The sequence below is a fragment of the Gossypium hirsutum genome, chromosome D04, assembly GCF_007990345.1.
Source record: "Gossypium hirsutum isolate 1008001.06 chromosome D04, Gossypium_hirsutum_v2.1, whole genome shotgun sequence".
NCBI classification, from domain to species: Eukaryota; Viridiplantae; Streptophyta; class Magnoliopsida; order Malvales; family Malvaceae; genus Gossypium; species Gossypium hirsutum.
Window position 1 is genome coordinate 3,617,883 of NC_053440.1, and position 15,565 is coordinate 3,633,447.

At 32.5% G+C, this 15,565-nt stretch overlaps 2 protein-coding genes across 2 annotated transcripts; both read right to left on the bottom strand.

Annotated features, from left to right (window-relative positions):
- Nucleotides 1-2,136: 2,136 nt before the first annotated feature.
- LOC107940456 (flavonol synthase/flavanone 3-hydroxylase) lies at nucleotides 2,137-3,727 on the bottom strand. Its single transcript, XM_016873886.2, has 3 exons — nucleotides 3,193-3,727; nucleotides 2,757-3,084; nucleotides 2,137-2,577 (listed from the first exon to the last, which is right to left on the bottom strand). The coding sequence occupies exons 1-3, from the start codon at nucleotides 3,657-3,659 to the stop codon at nucleotides 2,365-2,367; spliced, it is 1,008 nt and encodes a 335-aa protein (XP_016729375.1). The 5' UTR covers nucleotides 3,660-3,727; the 3' UTR covers nucleotides 2,137-2,364.
- A 10,003-nt stretch (nucleotides 3,728-13,730) lies between these two features.
- Nucleotides 13,731-15,220, bottom strand: LOC107940452 (flavonol synthase/flavanone 3-hydroxylase). Its single transcript, XM_016873881.2, has 3 exons — nucleotides 14,638-15,220; nucleotides 14,227-14,554; nucleotides 13,731-14,105 (listed from the first exon to the last, which is right to left on the bottom strand). Exons 1-3 carry the CDS (start codon nucleotides 15,102-15,104, stop codon nucleotides 13,890-13,892), a joined length of 1,011 nt encoding a protein of 336 aa, XP_016729370.1. The 5' UTR covers nucleotides 15,105-15,220; the 3' UTR covers nucleotides 13,731-13,889.
- Nucleotides 15,221-15,565: the final 345 nt, after the last annotated feature.

Here is a 15,565-nt window from a genome sequence, read left to right on the forward strand (position 1 = left end):
TACAAGTCAGGTCCATTTATTGGTTGTAAAGCATACTCATATGTCCTCATGTACATTTCTTTGGTATAACATATTGCCAAATATTTCTCTAGATCCTCTTCCTTGTTTTAAATGGCACACACAACATGTGCACATAGGATTCCTGGCAAGTCCCATAATCTACATGAACAAGTCATCCTTTCTAAGTCCACAATATTTGTGATCCTACCACACATGATCTTATATCCATAATCTCCATTGATATGCACATTCCACTTAGTAGATTCTTTTATGCTCTTATTAAGCCTAGCTCTAATTAAAGGACCACACAACCCTTTCTATCCAAGTATTGCTTTCCTTTTACTAACAATCCATTCCATGACAACTAACCTAATATCATTTAGCATACTTATTATTGGTGTTGACCTAGCTCGTATGATGCTAGCATTGAATGCCTCGGCTAGGTTGTTATCTACTGAATTGCATTCAGCATTATAACTAAAACATGCTTTGAAAAACCTTGTCTCATCTGCATCTAAAAGAGTTGCAATTGCCATCTCTTTTTATTTTTCAAGAGCAATACACATTTGTTCAAAGCATGGTACATTAGTGGCTTTCACACATACTCAAAAAGCATTTTGCAAACCCTTCCCTTTAAACCTATTTCGACCTTTTTAAACCCAATTTTCCCATACATGCCTAGCACAAAACCTATGCTCTGCATATGGGAATAGTAGTTTAACAACTTTTTTTAAGTACCCTTACAAAATTAAATTAAAGTATAAAAAAATGATATAATATAAACTATGCAAATCAACAAATTAATTAAAAGCAATATTACCTTTTGTTGATCTAATATGAATGTCCACCCATATCTATCAGGAGTGCCAATGTCTCTTTTCAAAATCTCAAGAAACCAAGTCCATAATGTTGTAAACTCGACCTTCACAACACACCATGCTAGATGAAACATTTGGTTATTTGCATCCCTGGCCACAACGATTAGTAACTCCCCTTTATCTATTCCTTTTAAATAGCACTCATCCAATCTTAAGATAGACCTAATCAGGCTAAGAAGCCTCTTCTCAAAGCATCAAAACAAGTATAAAACCTTTGGAATAATGGTTGGAATCTAATAGCAAGCCTTTCTATCTTAATTTCAATTGTACTCCCTTTATTAGATCTTCTAAACTCTTCTGCAAAATCATATAAAGCTGCATACTCTTCAATCACATCTATCTCCATCTCTTTTAGTACCTTTAGCTTAGTTCTTCTAGCCTTAGTGATGTTGATATACATTACAATGTTATAAGAGGTTCAAGAATTTTGTAAGAGATTCAATAATTCTGTAAAAAATTCAATAATTCTATAAGAAATTTAGTATTTTTTTTAAGAATGTTAGTAATTTCATATGTTAATCAATAGTTTACAAAGTTAAGAAATTAGATAACATTATAAAGTTGTAAGAGATTCTATAATTTTATAATAAGGAATTCACTAATTTTTCTCAAAACTTTATTACATTCTAATAAATTTAGTAAAAAAATTACAATCATAATAAATTAAGTAATATACTGAAAATACTATAAAATTATAAATAATTTAATCCTCTACTACTACTAACAAATTATAACTCACCATAAACTCTTTTTTTTAAGAGCTCACCCTTGAACTCTCCATTTTTATGACATGTGTGTATGAAAAATGAGAAATTATTTTATAGACCCTTCCACTACATCATCTATGGTCCTTTTCCAATTATTTAATGACATTTCAGCAATTTTTTCCATGTTATTGATGCATAATTTTGGTAATTTTTTTTACCCTGAACCTCTAACCCTAACCCTCAAACCCAAAATCTTAAACCTCAAACCTCAAACCTCAAATCTCAAATCCCAAAACCCTAACCTTAAACATCAAATTTTAAACACCAAACCTTAAACCCTAAACTTCAAGCTCAAACTTCAAACCCCAAACTTGAAATGAAAAAATTAACTAAAATATCATTAAATAATTGAAACGTGACTATAAATAATGTGATGGGAAGGGTCAATGAAATAATTTCTAATTAAAAATATTTAAGATATTTTAAAATATATTTACTCACTTTTTACCAAACATATTACAAATTAGAGTTGTCTATCATTATCAAAACAAAAACTCTTTTTACTATGGAGAATTTTTTTTATTAAATTAGAAACTTCTATTACATATAAGAAAATACTGAAATTTTTGGGCATACCCCCACGCAATTTTCTATTTTGGGCCAAATACAACACAGTTGTTTTTTTGATACAACAATACACAGTTATTATTGCATAATACATAAAGAGAAAAATAATAGGGCATGCAATTCATTAATTATATGTATATTTGTGGGTTCACTTACTGGGGTAATTTGTTAAGTTTACAATAACTATAGTCCTTGAATTTCTTGGGCTTATATTTAGGGGGATTTTGAGGATCAACAAGCTGAGGAAGTGACCCAACCACAAATTCCCCTGGAGGCTCCAAGAATACAGGCCATGACATCCTTGTTTTCTTCTTATCTACTGTTGTCCGATGCAACACTGACTTGTACTTTCCATTGCTTAGTATCTACATTTATTATATTTACAACAATTACTTTTAAATCCTATAAAAATTACCTCACATCTAAAACTGCATTTCAAATAAAAAAGCTACATTAAATATCAAATAAATTAATGCATACACGTTGAAGTATGTTTAAACTGAAAAAAATAATAAAAAGCATTGAATGAGGAAAATGAAGAAACCTCAATTTGGTCGCCAATGTGAACAATGAGGGCGCCAGGGATGTACTTGGCGTCAATCCAATGGTCATCCTTGAATACCTGCAATCCAGGGACCTCGTTGGGCACCAACACAGTCATGGCAGAAAGATCAGTGTGGGAAGCAACCCCAAGAGTAAGATCAGGACGTGGACATGGCGGATAATAGTTTATCTTCATCAGATACTCAATCTCCTCTCCTCCTGCTCCTTCTTTCAGGACATCTGCTTCAAGCCCAAGCCCTATTGATAGCCATTTAAACAGCTTATCCACCACCTTTCTCACCTCTTGCGCATACTCTTCGTTCACCGCTCTACCACCAAACCAATAATGTTTTTTATTTTATTTTATTTATAATCTTATTAAAAATTAAAGCACAAGAAAAATGATTATATCATGCATAAACTATGGGTTTAATCACCTGTAAGAAGGAGGATTTTTGGGCCAGAACTGGTGGTTAATACAGGAAGCAGGCCATATCCTGTGGAAAAGGTAATCAGACCAGTTCTTCTTTCCATTAACATCTTCCCCAACCTTGCTTCCATACCCTTCAATGGTGTGTGCACTAGGAGGCTTAGCATACACCTCTTTCTCTTCTTGTGGTAGATTGAAGAACTGCTTTCCAACTAGTTGCAGTGTTTGGATTAGATCAAAGGGTATCCCATGGTTCACAACCTGGAATATCCCCCAATCTCTGCAAGCATTGGCAATCAAACGGATGATATTATCCTGATCAGGGTCGCTGAAATCGATTACAGGGATATCAGGGATGGGACCATGAAATGTTGTGATTGCAGGTTGTTCATCCTCGGGTCGAATAAACTCTGTTGGGATATTGTCTTCAGTTAGAGATGATGAAACAATGGCTTGGACTCGCTCCACCTCCATCTGACTCCTCTTTTTATCCCTTTAGAAAACTGCTTCACCTAGCCTTTACGTGTTCCCTTATTTATAGCAAATGTCCTAGTAACATAAAAATAAATAAATAAATAAATCACGTTCAGTTTCCCTTTAGAGTTCCACCTAATAGAATTGGGAGTAAGAATCGAATCAAATCGGGTAAAAAAATTTTAATTTTAAAATATCACTTAAGATAATGAATTACATTTTTATCTTGAATAAAAAAATAAATGAAAATATTATTATGACTTTTTTTTCCTTTTAAATGAATATATTTCTATTAATTGATCATTATTTTTTAGTGAATATATATTCTATTTTTAAATTTATTGTAATAAAAAGTACTCCAATTATCTTTGTAATATATAAATATAGAGATTACCCTATTTTTGTCATGACGTCTGAGTAAGGTTTTTGAAAAAACAAATTCTTTCATCATTTTAAATGGTTGACCATCATTTTAAGGAAACTGGAAATAACTTTCCAATTAGTGAACAAAAAGTCATTCGTATTTTTGAGTTAGTTCATTGTGATTTATGAGGGTTTATGACATCCTTCATCTTGTGCATCTCTTATTTTTGACATTGGTTGATGATTTCTCTTAGGTTGTTTGGGTATATCTATTGGCTAATAAAAATGAGGTTTTCAAAGTTTTCATGTCATTCATTGCTATGGTTGTTCGTCAATTTTCTCAACAAATAAAGTGTGTTAGAAGTGATAATGGGACGAAATTTAATTGTGTCAATGATTATTTTCTTGCAAATGACATTATTTTTCAAACATATTGTGTTGGTACTCCTTAACAAAATGGAACAGTGGAGAGGAAACATCAATATATTTTAAATATAGCCTGTGCTTTGCGTTTTCAAGGAAATCTGCCTATATCTTTTTAAGGGGAGTGTGTGTTGGCTACTTCTCATCTCATTAATCAAAACCTCTTCTTCATAATAAAACACCCTATGAAATGTTATTTGGTAGCAATCCTTTGTTTGATGATTTTCGTGTGTTTAGTTGCTTATGTTTTGCTCATAATCAACGTTCTAAGGTTGATAAGTTTGCTAGTCGAAGTCAAAAGTGTGTTTTTGTTGGGTACCCTTTTGGCAAAAAGGGTTGGTATTTATATGATCTGAATTCTAAGAAGTTCTTTATGTCCCACGATGTGAATTTTTTTTAGGATATTTTTTCGTATTTGGATGGGAATGTCGCAACCATTGAGCTTGACAATGTTGCTCTGCCATATGAGAGTGCAAACATAATTTTTGATAAATATTTTAATGATTCAGAGGTGTTACAACTCGCGGCAGTTCCTTCGTTTGCTACTCTGCAGCCTGTGAGTTTGTCACATGAGAGTTCTTTCTCTAATGACATGGTGGTACAAGGGGCTTTGGGTCATGATGCGTCTGAATTGGGACGAGGGTATAAGGAGAAATTTCTTGCTGTGAAGCTTCGGGATTTTGTCACTCATACCATCATAAAGAAAAGTCCATCTCCAATCTCACCTACTTCAGATCCTACCTTAGGTACTCCATTTCCTATAGTATTATGTTAATTGTGACAAATTTACTGTGAAACACCGAAATTTTCTTGTAGCTATTACTGTAAGAGTCAAGCCACAGTCTTTTAAAGAAGCTATGGAGGATGCAGGATGACGTGATGTTATGTAAAAGGAGATTTGTGCTTAGGAGGATAATGACACTTGGTCTATGGAAACACTTCCTTCTAAAAAGAAAGCATTGGATAGTAAGTGGGTGTATAAGATTAAATATAACTCTGATGGAAGTATTGAGAGACTTAAAGCTCATATTGTTGTTTTTGGTAATCACTAGGTATAATGGTATTGACTATAATGAAATTTTTGCACCTGTGGCGAAAATGGAAATTGTTCAGGCTTTCTTAGCTATTGCAACTTCAAAAAATTGGGAGTTACATCATATGGGTATCCATAACGCCTTCCTGCATGGTGACCTTGATGAAGAGGTTTACATGAAGCTTTCTCCAGGTTTTTCTCCAAATAAGCTTGGAATGGTTTGTCATTTGTGCAAGTCTTTGTATAGGTTGAAACAGGCTCCTTAGTGTTGGTTTGAGAAACTTATTATTGCACTGAAAGGGTATGGATTTCTTCAATCATATTCTAATTATTTTATCTTTACATGCACTAAGGTATTTGTACGCATTAATGTGGTGGTTATGTTGATGATTTGTTTATTCCTAGGAACGATTCCGCTGCTTTGAAAACTTTTAAAAGGTACCTCAGTTCTTGCTTCCATATGAAGGATCTTGGTGTTTTGAAATATTTTTTGAGGATAGAGGTAACTTATAGCTCTTTGGGGTTATTTATTTGTCAAAGGAAATATGCACTTGATATTACTTCGGAGGCGAGTCTTTTGGGAGCAAAGCCCGTAGGATTTCCAATAGAGTAAAATCATAAATTAGCGCATGCTATAGGGATAGTTTTGTCTGATCCTAAGTCGTACAGACGGTTAATAGGTCATTTGATTTATTTGGTAGTGACCAGACTTGATTTGGCATACTTAGTTCATGTCTTATCCCACTTTATGCATGAGCTAAGGCAGGAGCATTGGGACGCGGCTCTGCATGTTGTCCAGTACTTGAAAGGCTACTTGTCCATTAACTTAGTGTTTTCTTACTAGCTGGCTTGTCTTTCTGAGACAATCTCTTATTTCCTAGAAAACTAAGAAACAACATACTGTTTCTCATTCTTTTGTTGAGGTTGAGTATAGGTTTATGACTTTTGTCATTTGTGAGCTCAGGTGGCTGAAAGCCTTGTTATTGAGCTTAGGTGTTCATCATACTAAAGCAATTCATTTATTTTGTGACAGTCAATCTGTGCTACATATTGCACAGAATCTCGTATTTCACGGGCTTACTAAACATATTGAAGTGGATTGTCACTTTGTTAGGGATGCAATCCAGGATAGGTTGATTGCACCTTCTTATGTTCCAACCTTCGTTCAGTTGGCTGACATTTTTACAAAGGCGCTGGGTAAACCGCAATTTGAATATCTTCTCAGCAAGTTGGACATTTATGATTTGCATGCTCCAACTTGAGCGGGGTTTTAGGATATTATTATGGGATATTATCTCTTAGTAATTTAATTTCTACGTAACTACTACTGTAAAGATATATATACCCTTGAGGTTTATCAATAAAATTCAAGGGACTACCCTATTTTTGTTAATAAATCTTTGGATAGGATAATTTTGATTCTTTTTATTTGTTGTTCATTTTCCATTTAAAAAATAATGTTTTCATTTTATATTATAAAATATTTTATAACCATACCTCGTATTAGACATGATAGTGGGTTGGGTTATCTGTTCAGGCTAGAAGGCCCGCTTGAAAAGTGGGAGAGCTTGGGTAAAAATATAGGCCCGAAAAATGAGCTTGGACAAAAAAATAAGGCCTATTTTCTAAACGGGTTAGTCCTTGGGTAAGATTTTTTGGCCAAGCCCGAATTTGCCTAATTTTTTCACTGTTGTTTTGCTGCCAGTTTGCTATTATATTGCTATTATTTTGTTGTTGTTATTGTTTGGATATCATATAACTATTGTTTTATTTTTTTTCCTACTATTTTAGAGGTATTTACTTGCTAAGTTGCAACTTAATGTTATTTAAGTATAAGGACTTTTTTGAATGTATTTTCAATTTGTTGGGAAACATTTATTTTTATGTTTTAAGTGCATTTTATGTATTATATTTTCTAAATTTGTTTTTATATAAAAAATTAATACGGAAGGTCAAGCTGGGTTCAAGTTAAGCATTTTTTATCTGGATCGGGCTTGAGTAAAATTTTAGACCCATTTTTCGGATCAAACCTAAACCTAAAAACCGGGTCTAAAATTTTACATTAACTCGATCTAAAGTCACCCCAACCCAAGATCAACTCTACTCATATTCATATATTTTAACATCTAATATTTCAAATCAATTTCCTTTCGCATTCATTGTAAGAAAATGTTGTAGTTATTCAGTTCGCATTTATTGTACGAAAATGTAGTCATTCAATTCTTCTAAAAAAATGACCATCCATGTGTGGTAGGAGTAATCCACCATGGTTGTCCTCTATGTTTTGAGGTAATTTCAATGCAACATTCTTCTAAAAAAATACCATCCATGTGTGGTAGTAGCAGTCCACCATGGTTGTCCTCTATGTTTTGAGGTAATTTCAATGCAACATTCTTCTAAAAAAGTACCATCCGTTTGTGGTAGGAGCAGTCCACCATGGTTGCCCTCTATGTTTTGAGGTAATTTCAATGCAACATTCTTCTATTTTCTCATCAAATAAATTCGATATAGCTAACTAAAACCAACTACTGATTTGCAATTATCTTTGGTTTGATTTTAATCAAAATAATTTATCCCCTATCCTATTGAGTAGAAATCCCCAGCCCCTAGTTCCCTGTCCCAATCCGTGTCTCAAAATTAGCCACGTCTTCCTTTTTCTTTTTGCAAATTATTTTTTTAATTTTAATTGAAGTTATAATTAATTTTACAATTTGTAGATGAAATAAAAAATTTAAAAAAAATAAAAAGAAATAAAATATCTTAAATTTATTATCACGATCCTTTTAATTTATAAGACTGAAAAATAAAAACAAGTACAAGATTTTCTCATGTTAGTCTAGTAGGTAAATTTTTTACATGTTGAATATTAAATTAAATCTACGACATTAAATCAAACAAATAAATTTTATATTTGAATATAAATATATGTATATTATAATTGAGATATATTTGCATACATATATACTCTCTTTTTTATATATTATGAACATGGGTTTTTAAAAATTTTTAGGGTATAATGACTTTAAAAAAAAGAGAATTAAATGCACAAAATATAACTTAAAAACAGAATGAAAAACAAAAGAAATATATAGTAAATTATTAGTAGGTGGATGGGTGGGAACAGAAATAAATTTTTATGATGACTTAAGTTGAAAGAATTGAAGTGTATGGAGAGTTATGAAGGAAATGGGTAGTGATTGAGAAGATGAGTTAAGGGGGGTTTATTTTGGTGGAGGAATGGGGCTTTTTGTCTACATAATGAAAAGCGAAAACTATGGTAGATTGATTAACATTGCTTATGGTAGGCTGATTTTGATGGAGATGGAATGGTGATTATTGATAAAACAAAACATTTTGTCATTGGGTCTTTTAGATATTATACTATGGAGCAGTCATCTCTAAGGTCTGTTTGTTTTCTCCTCTTAGCCCTTAGGTCACATCGCTCGTCTACAGAACTTCAACTCCATTTCTCCTACGTATGGATGGATGCTTTTTCTGTTTCGATGTCTAATCAATTTCATTTTCGTGGTTTTGGCCTTGGGGTGGCATAAAGCTGCTTTAAACTCGCCTACGTGACTTTGGAGCTATCACAAAAAGTAGGTGGCTATAAATTTACCATCTTCATTAAATACATTAATAATTGTAGACCTCAAAGATGCAACACTCAACCACATTTGCGTCCATGAAAATTTCATGACCCAAACTTAAAACTATAACTCATGATGAAATCAACTTTAGGTAGAATTTTTAATTTAAGAAAAATGTGGAGCTTTTTTAAGATATGTTTATTGGGATATTCTGATAGTATAATTTTTTTATTCCACAAATAATCTTAAGAAATTGACATGTATCAACTACGAGAGTTAAATAAGATGGCAATAGTTTTTTCTATATTAATCAGTGGTCGAGGGTTCAATCATCGCTTTGGTTATGGAGTAACTTTAAAACTTGTGGCCAACATCTACCCCTTAAAAGGCCTACTAAATGTGGAGAATTAGTTACTGAACTCACTCTAGTAGAAATCTACCATAAAAAATTAAAAAATTGACATGTATCTTTCTTTCTTTTTTTTTAATATTTGTTAGTTTATTAAACTCTTAACCCAAGTTATGAAATCTTTTTTCATTTATGATGTTATAATGATTGTAAAAATTATATATAATTTAATAAAAAAAATAAGATATTTAATGTAATTCCATAATAGATTAATATTACATGTATATATCCATGTTAAAAAAAGATATTTAATATAATAAAAAAAGAATATGCACATCATTTTTATATTTATTTTAGAAGTGCTCATGGGTAGGGCGGCCCGGCCCGGCTTGGCCCAACGGCCCGCCCGAAATATGGGAGAATTCTGGTAAAAATATAGGCCTAAAATATAAGTTTGGATAAAAAATAAAACCCATTTAAAAAACGGGCCGGGCCTCGGACACCACTTTTTTGACCCAGCCCGGCCCGAATATAATAAATATATTTTTATTTTTTAATTTTAAAATATTTTTAAAATTCTTTTTTAATTTTTTATTTTTAAAATAAATTTTTGGTGTTTATTAAAAAAATGAGCTGGCCCATTAAATTAAAACACGATCTCTTCTTAATTCTTGAGATCATTTAAAACTTGAATTTGAAAAGATTCGTGTATTTAGATTTATTGTGAAAATCGAAACTCAGTAAGTTAAGGTACAACCTTCTCGAATCTAAACACAAGATTTTACTTATTCAAAAATCATAATTTATGCATTGAATAAAATTAATCTAACATGAAATAGTAGAAATAAAACACGATATTAATACTCGTAATGAAACAAAAATGAATGCGACGATGTAAAAATAATACGAGCAATAACAATAAAAATAATATAAATAAAAGGACAAATCAATAGCATACAAAATAACAAGTATATGAGCAAATAAAATTAGAACATTCGTTCAAAATAATAATGAAAATGTAAATAAATAAAGAAATAAAGAAAATGAATAAAATTATAAAAATGTAAAAAGGTATATGTATGTACATATATATAAATTATAGGATATAATAAAAATATACAAGTATGTATTTATATATTCAAATAAATTAAAAAAATTATGTACGTATGCATATATATATAACAAAATGTATGTATGTATGTATATATATATAACAAGGTTTGAGAAAAAATATATATATGAATAAGTAAATAATAATATTAATAGATAATAAGACAAACATATTTAAAATTTAAATAAGTAAATATAATTAGAAATATAATAATAATAATAACATCAAATTTATTAATATTACTAATAAAATAACCAAAATAACAAAAAAAGCTAAATTGAATTAAAAAAAAATTCAGGGTCAAATCGCAAATAAATAAAAGAGAAAGGACCAAACTGAACGCGCTGATAATGAGGAAGGGCTAAATGGGCAATAATCCCTCACCCTCCAAAACGGCGTCGTCCCAGTGAGGATTAAATTGCAATCGAAAATAACTTAAAGGGATAAATTTAAAAAGTAATAAAAACCTGATTACTAAAACATTAAGAAGCGGAAGGGCTAAAAGCGTAATTTTCCCCTCCGCATAAAAAACACGCGGATCCTCCTGGGGTAGGTCGGGTCTCGGGTCAGAGACCAAAACGACGCCGTTTTGGTCTTTGAGCCTAAACCCCAGAACGACGCCGTTTAAACTTTATTTAAACCATTTTTTTTTAAAAATTATTTTTTCAGTGTTCAGAAAAAAAAAACTTCAGAATCACCCCCCTTTCTCTCTCAATCTCCGGCCTTTGGGTCCTTGACCTCCACCGCGCCGCCTCTGTGGCTAGTGGCCGGAGTCGCGCAAAACGGGCTTTTCTGCCCTCGCCTCACGGTGCGTCCAAAGGCTAGGCCTTTTCAACCATGGGACCGAAAGAAAAAAAACAAAGCCCCTCTCCTCGTCCGATCCCGACGACGGCGGAGGAGAACTCCGGCACCGAGTTCGTGGGATAAACAATTAACACTAATCCTTGCTCTTTTAGTTTCGTGTATTTTTTAAAATGGAAATAAAAAAATGATACTACAATAAAAAGGGTATTTGAAACGAGAATCTCAAAAAGAAATCACCTCTGCTATATTGCTTTTTCTGTTCTTATTTTTTTTTCAGGAAAAATCCCCCTTTTACAAGAATGAAGTTCGGCTCTTATAGCTGAAAAAAATACAGGACTTATTTTTTCTTTTTTTTTTGTTTCCTTCTGCTTGGTTGCGTGTTTGCTTGTTTTGCAGGTGGAGCAGGTGGCGATGGGACAGTGGCGGTGGTGGCAGTGCGCGGCGGCTAGTAAAGCTAGGGACGTGCGGCGCCTAGGGTTTCAGGAAAGCTGAAACCCTAGTTTGACTAATTGTTTTGGGTCTAACTTGGGTTTGGGTAATTTGGCCGATTGAATTGGGCTGTTTCGGTTAGTTTTAGGTGGGTTTGGTATTTGGGCTTGTAATGGGTTATTTTAGGTTTGGGCTTGGGGTTTTACTTGGGCTGATCTGTTTAGGTTTAGGTTAGTGATTTTGTATTTGTATTTTGTTTGCCTGGACCCGGGTAAAATTGGGCTTGTACAGGAATTTTTGAAGACTCAAACTCTTTTTTGTTTGTTTGTTTTTTTTAATTAACATATTTAAAAAATCTCAATTATCCAGAGTATTTTAGAAAATAAATGTTTAAAAAGAATAATATAAATGTGTTATAAAAATTACTTTTTTTTATTAAGAAAAAAAATGAAATCGGTTATTTTGTTTAAAGTCAAAAATTTATTGTGGTATGTTTTGGACTCATCAAGGTGCTGAGTATTCGGTTTTTTCTTTGGGATTTAATGTGTCTAGAACACCAAATAAGTGAATTAATAAATGCGATCCAAATTTGTTAAAATCAACTTTGGGATAAAAAATGGTTAATTAAGTTTCTATTCAGGATTTAGCCAATTGAGTTTTAATTCAATTGGTATGATTATTGATATGAAAGAGGACGTGGGTTTGAGTGCGTTGAAGCACATTATCCCTCCTATTTATGGGTTGGGGAGGAGCTATGGGTAATTCTACGTATTGTGTTAAAAAGAACAGGTATGATTAAAACCTATAATGAAAATTTGATGTTTCTTAAAATACTTGGGGATAATAATTATTAAATTATCATCTTGTTCATTGATATCATGTTTCTTATACATTTATGCAGTCTAAATTTTAGATAATATTATTTCTCTAAAGGTAATGTTGTTCCGTTATCGAGACTCCATCAACTTAATTATTGTTAGGATCGTCCCGATTAAGCAACAAACAAGTAAAAATAGCAGAAGAAATTGAGAAGATGAACACACAAATTTAACGTGGAAAAACCCCTCCAAAGAGGATAAAAAACCACGGGCAAAGATAATTTTACTATAATGGCAAAAGAATGAAGAGTACAAAAGATGGAGATAAAAACTAAACCCGAAAACCCGAAAAACAAAGAACCCGAAAAACGTAAACACAAAATTCTCTGAATGTGTTATGAGTTCTAATCTAATGGGTGCGTGTTTCTAAGATTGTAAAAGAGCCTATTTATAGGCTAAATTAGTAAGTCAAATAAACTATACTAATAAATGCTAAATATATTATACTAATAAATACTAAATCTTCTAGAAAGAAAATATATTTTTGTTTAACTTGACTTGCAAGCAATCTTTTAGAATTTGGGTCACACAACTCTAACAATTATCACAAATGAATATCTTACTCGAAATTAAATGAAAATTTTCAAAAATAATTACATCCTTGTATTCCATGCAGTGACGAAGTGAGAAAATTTATTTTTGGGAGGCGAAATTAAATTGTATATTTTTTACAATAGTAAAAATATAATTTCACCATTTTAATAGTCTATATCTTTATAATTTTTAAAAGATTAAATCAATTTTTTTATCATTTTTGGGAGGCCAAAATGCAAAATTATCATTATTAATTTAAAATTTTATAAATTATAAAGGGCCTAAATAAAATATTTTTCATTTTAGGGGAAGTCAGACCCTTGCCAGCCCCCTTTGGCTCCGTCACTGCTTGTTTGAAGAGATACCAAGTTTTTTGGATGTAATAAAATTTGTTTCATTTAAAATAAAAATGTTGTTTGTTGTGGAGATTATTTTAAAATATTAAAATTAAACTCATTTTAATCTAATTTTTAGATAACACATTATTATTTGGTATCATTTTGATAACGATAGATAAGAGAAGACAAATACTTCCCTCACATGTAATCGTACGCTCGAACTCACATCAAATATAAACTTTTATTGCATATAAGAAAATAGTTAAACCTTAGGGCATACCCTCACACAAATTTCTATTTTGGCCGAAATACAGCACACAATTATTACTACGTAGTACAAAAAAAGAAAAAAGGAAAAATAATAGGGCATGCAATTTGGGTTCAGTACTGGGGTAGTTTGTGAAATTTACAATAACTATAGTCCTTGAATTTCTTAGGCTTATATTTAGGAGGAATTTGGGGATCAAGGAGTTGAGGAAGTGGGCCAACGACAAATTCCCCTGGAGGCTCCAAGAATACGGGCCATGACATCCTCGTTTTCTCCTTGTCTACTGTTGTTCGATGCAGCACTGCCTTGTACTTCCCGTTGCTTAGTATCTGAATTTAAAAATAAAAAAATAGAATGGAGCAATTTTTTTTATAAATTAACATGTACATGTTAAAGTGTGTTTTAACTAAAATAATGATAAGTTGCATTGAAAGAAGAAAATGCAGTAACCTCAATTTGGTCGCCAATGTGAATAATAAGGGCGCCGGGGATATATTTGGCGTCGATCCAATGGCCATCCTTGAAGACCTGCAATCCAGGGACCTCGTTGGGCACCAACACAGTCATGGCAGAAAGATCAGTGTGGGATGTTACCCCAAGGGTAAGATCAGGGCGTGGACATGGCGGATAATAATTTATCTTCATCATATACTCAATCTCCTCACCTCCTACTCCTTGTTTCAAAACATCTGCTTCAAGCCCTAGCCCCATTGACAGCCATTCGAACAGTTTATCCACCACCTTCCTCACCTCCTGTGCATACTCCTCGTTCACTGGTCTGTCACCAAACCAATAAATTTTTTACAATCTTGTTAAAAATGAAAGCACAAGAAAATGATTATATCTTGCATAAACTATGACCTGTAAGAAGGAGGATTTTTGGGCCAAAACTGGTGGTTAATGCATGAAGCAGGCCATATCTTATGAAAAAGGTGATCAGCCCAGTTCTTCTTTCCATTAACATCTTTCCCGATCTTGCTTCCATAGCCTTCAAGGGTGAGTGCACCGGGTGGCTTAGCATACACTTCTTTCTCTTCCTGAGGGAGATCAAAGAACTCCTTTCCAACTTGTTGCAGTTTTTGAATTAGATGAAAGGGTATCCCGTGGTTCACAACCTGGAATATCCCCCAATCCCTGCTAGCGTTGGCAATCAAATGGATGATATGATCCTGATCAGGGTGGTTGAAATCGATAACAGGGATGTCAGGGATGAGACCATGAAATGTTGTAATTGCAGGTTGTTCATCTTCGGGTCGAACAAACTCTAGTGGGATATTGTCTTTAGCTAGAGATGAAGAAACAATGGCTTGGACTCGTTCCACCTCCATCTGACTCCTTTTTTCTCTCCTGCTTTGTGTTCCCTATCTTATCGCACAGTTGCTTTTATAGCAAACATACTAAGTAGTAACATAAAAATAAAGAAATAACGTGGAGTTTCAGAGTTCACTTATTATAACAACCACCATGTAAAGAACATGACACGTTTATCGTCCTTCAACCTCACTAGAACAAGGATAAAAAAGTCTATACCTATGATACAAATTGAATCTTTTCCTTTAAATGCTCCTACGTGACTTTGGATCCATCACAAAAAGTATCATTACTGAAAGTAGGTGCCTATATATTTTTCATCTTCATTAATAATGGACACCTCTAAACAACTGTTTTTATTAATATTTTACACGTTTATTTTTTATAGTGATTCACATATAACATATATCATAAGTTTAAAGAAAATATTGACCCACTTTTTTTTTTTTTTATGTGCTAAATTCTTTTTATCAAAAAT

What these genes read in the sequence shown, in the direction of transcription:
- LOC107940456 (XM_016873886.2), bottom strand. Translation starts at nt 3,659, where the DNA reads ATGGAGGTGGAGCGAGTCCAAGCCATTGTTTCATCATCTCTAACTGAA. An exon ending in AAAAATCCTCCTTCTTACAG is followed by an intron (nt 3,085 to 3,192) that starts GTGATTAAACCC and finishes GTTTGGTGGTAG; the next exon opens with AGCGGTGAACGAAGAGTATG. An exon ending in ACATTGGCGACCAAATTGAG is followed by an intron (nt 2,578 to 2,756) that starts GTTTCTTCATTT and finishes TAATAAATGTAG; the next exon opens with ATACTAAGCAATGGAAAGTA.
- LOC107940452 (XM_016873881.2), bottom strand. Translation starts at nt 15,104, where the DNA reads ATGGAGGTGGAACGAGTCCAAGCCATTGTTTCTTCATCTCTAGCTAAA. An exon ending in AAAAATCCTCCTTCTTACAG is followed by an intron (nt 14,555 to 14,637) that starts GTCATAGTTTAT and finishes GTTTGGTGACAG; the next exon opens with ACCAGTGAACGAGGAGTATG. An exon ending in ACATTGGCGACCAAATTGAG is followed by an intron (nt 14,106 to 14,226) that starts GTTACTGCATTT and finishes TTTTAAATTCAG; the next exon opens with ATACTAAGCAACGGGAAGTA.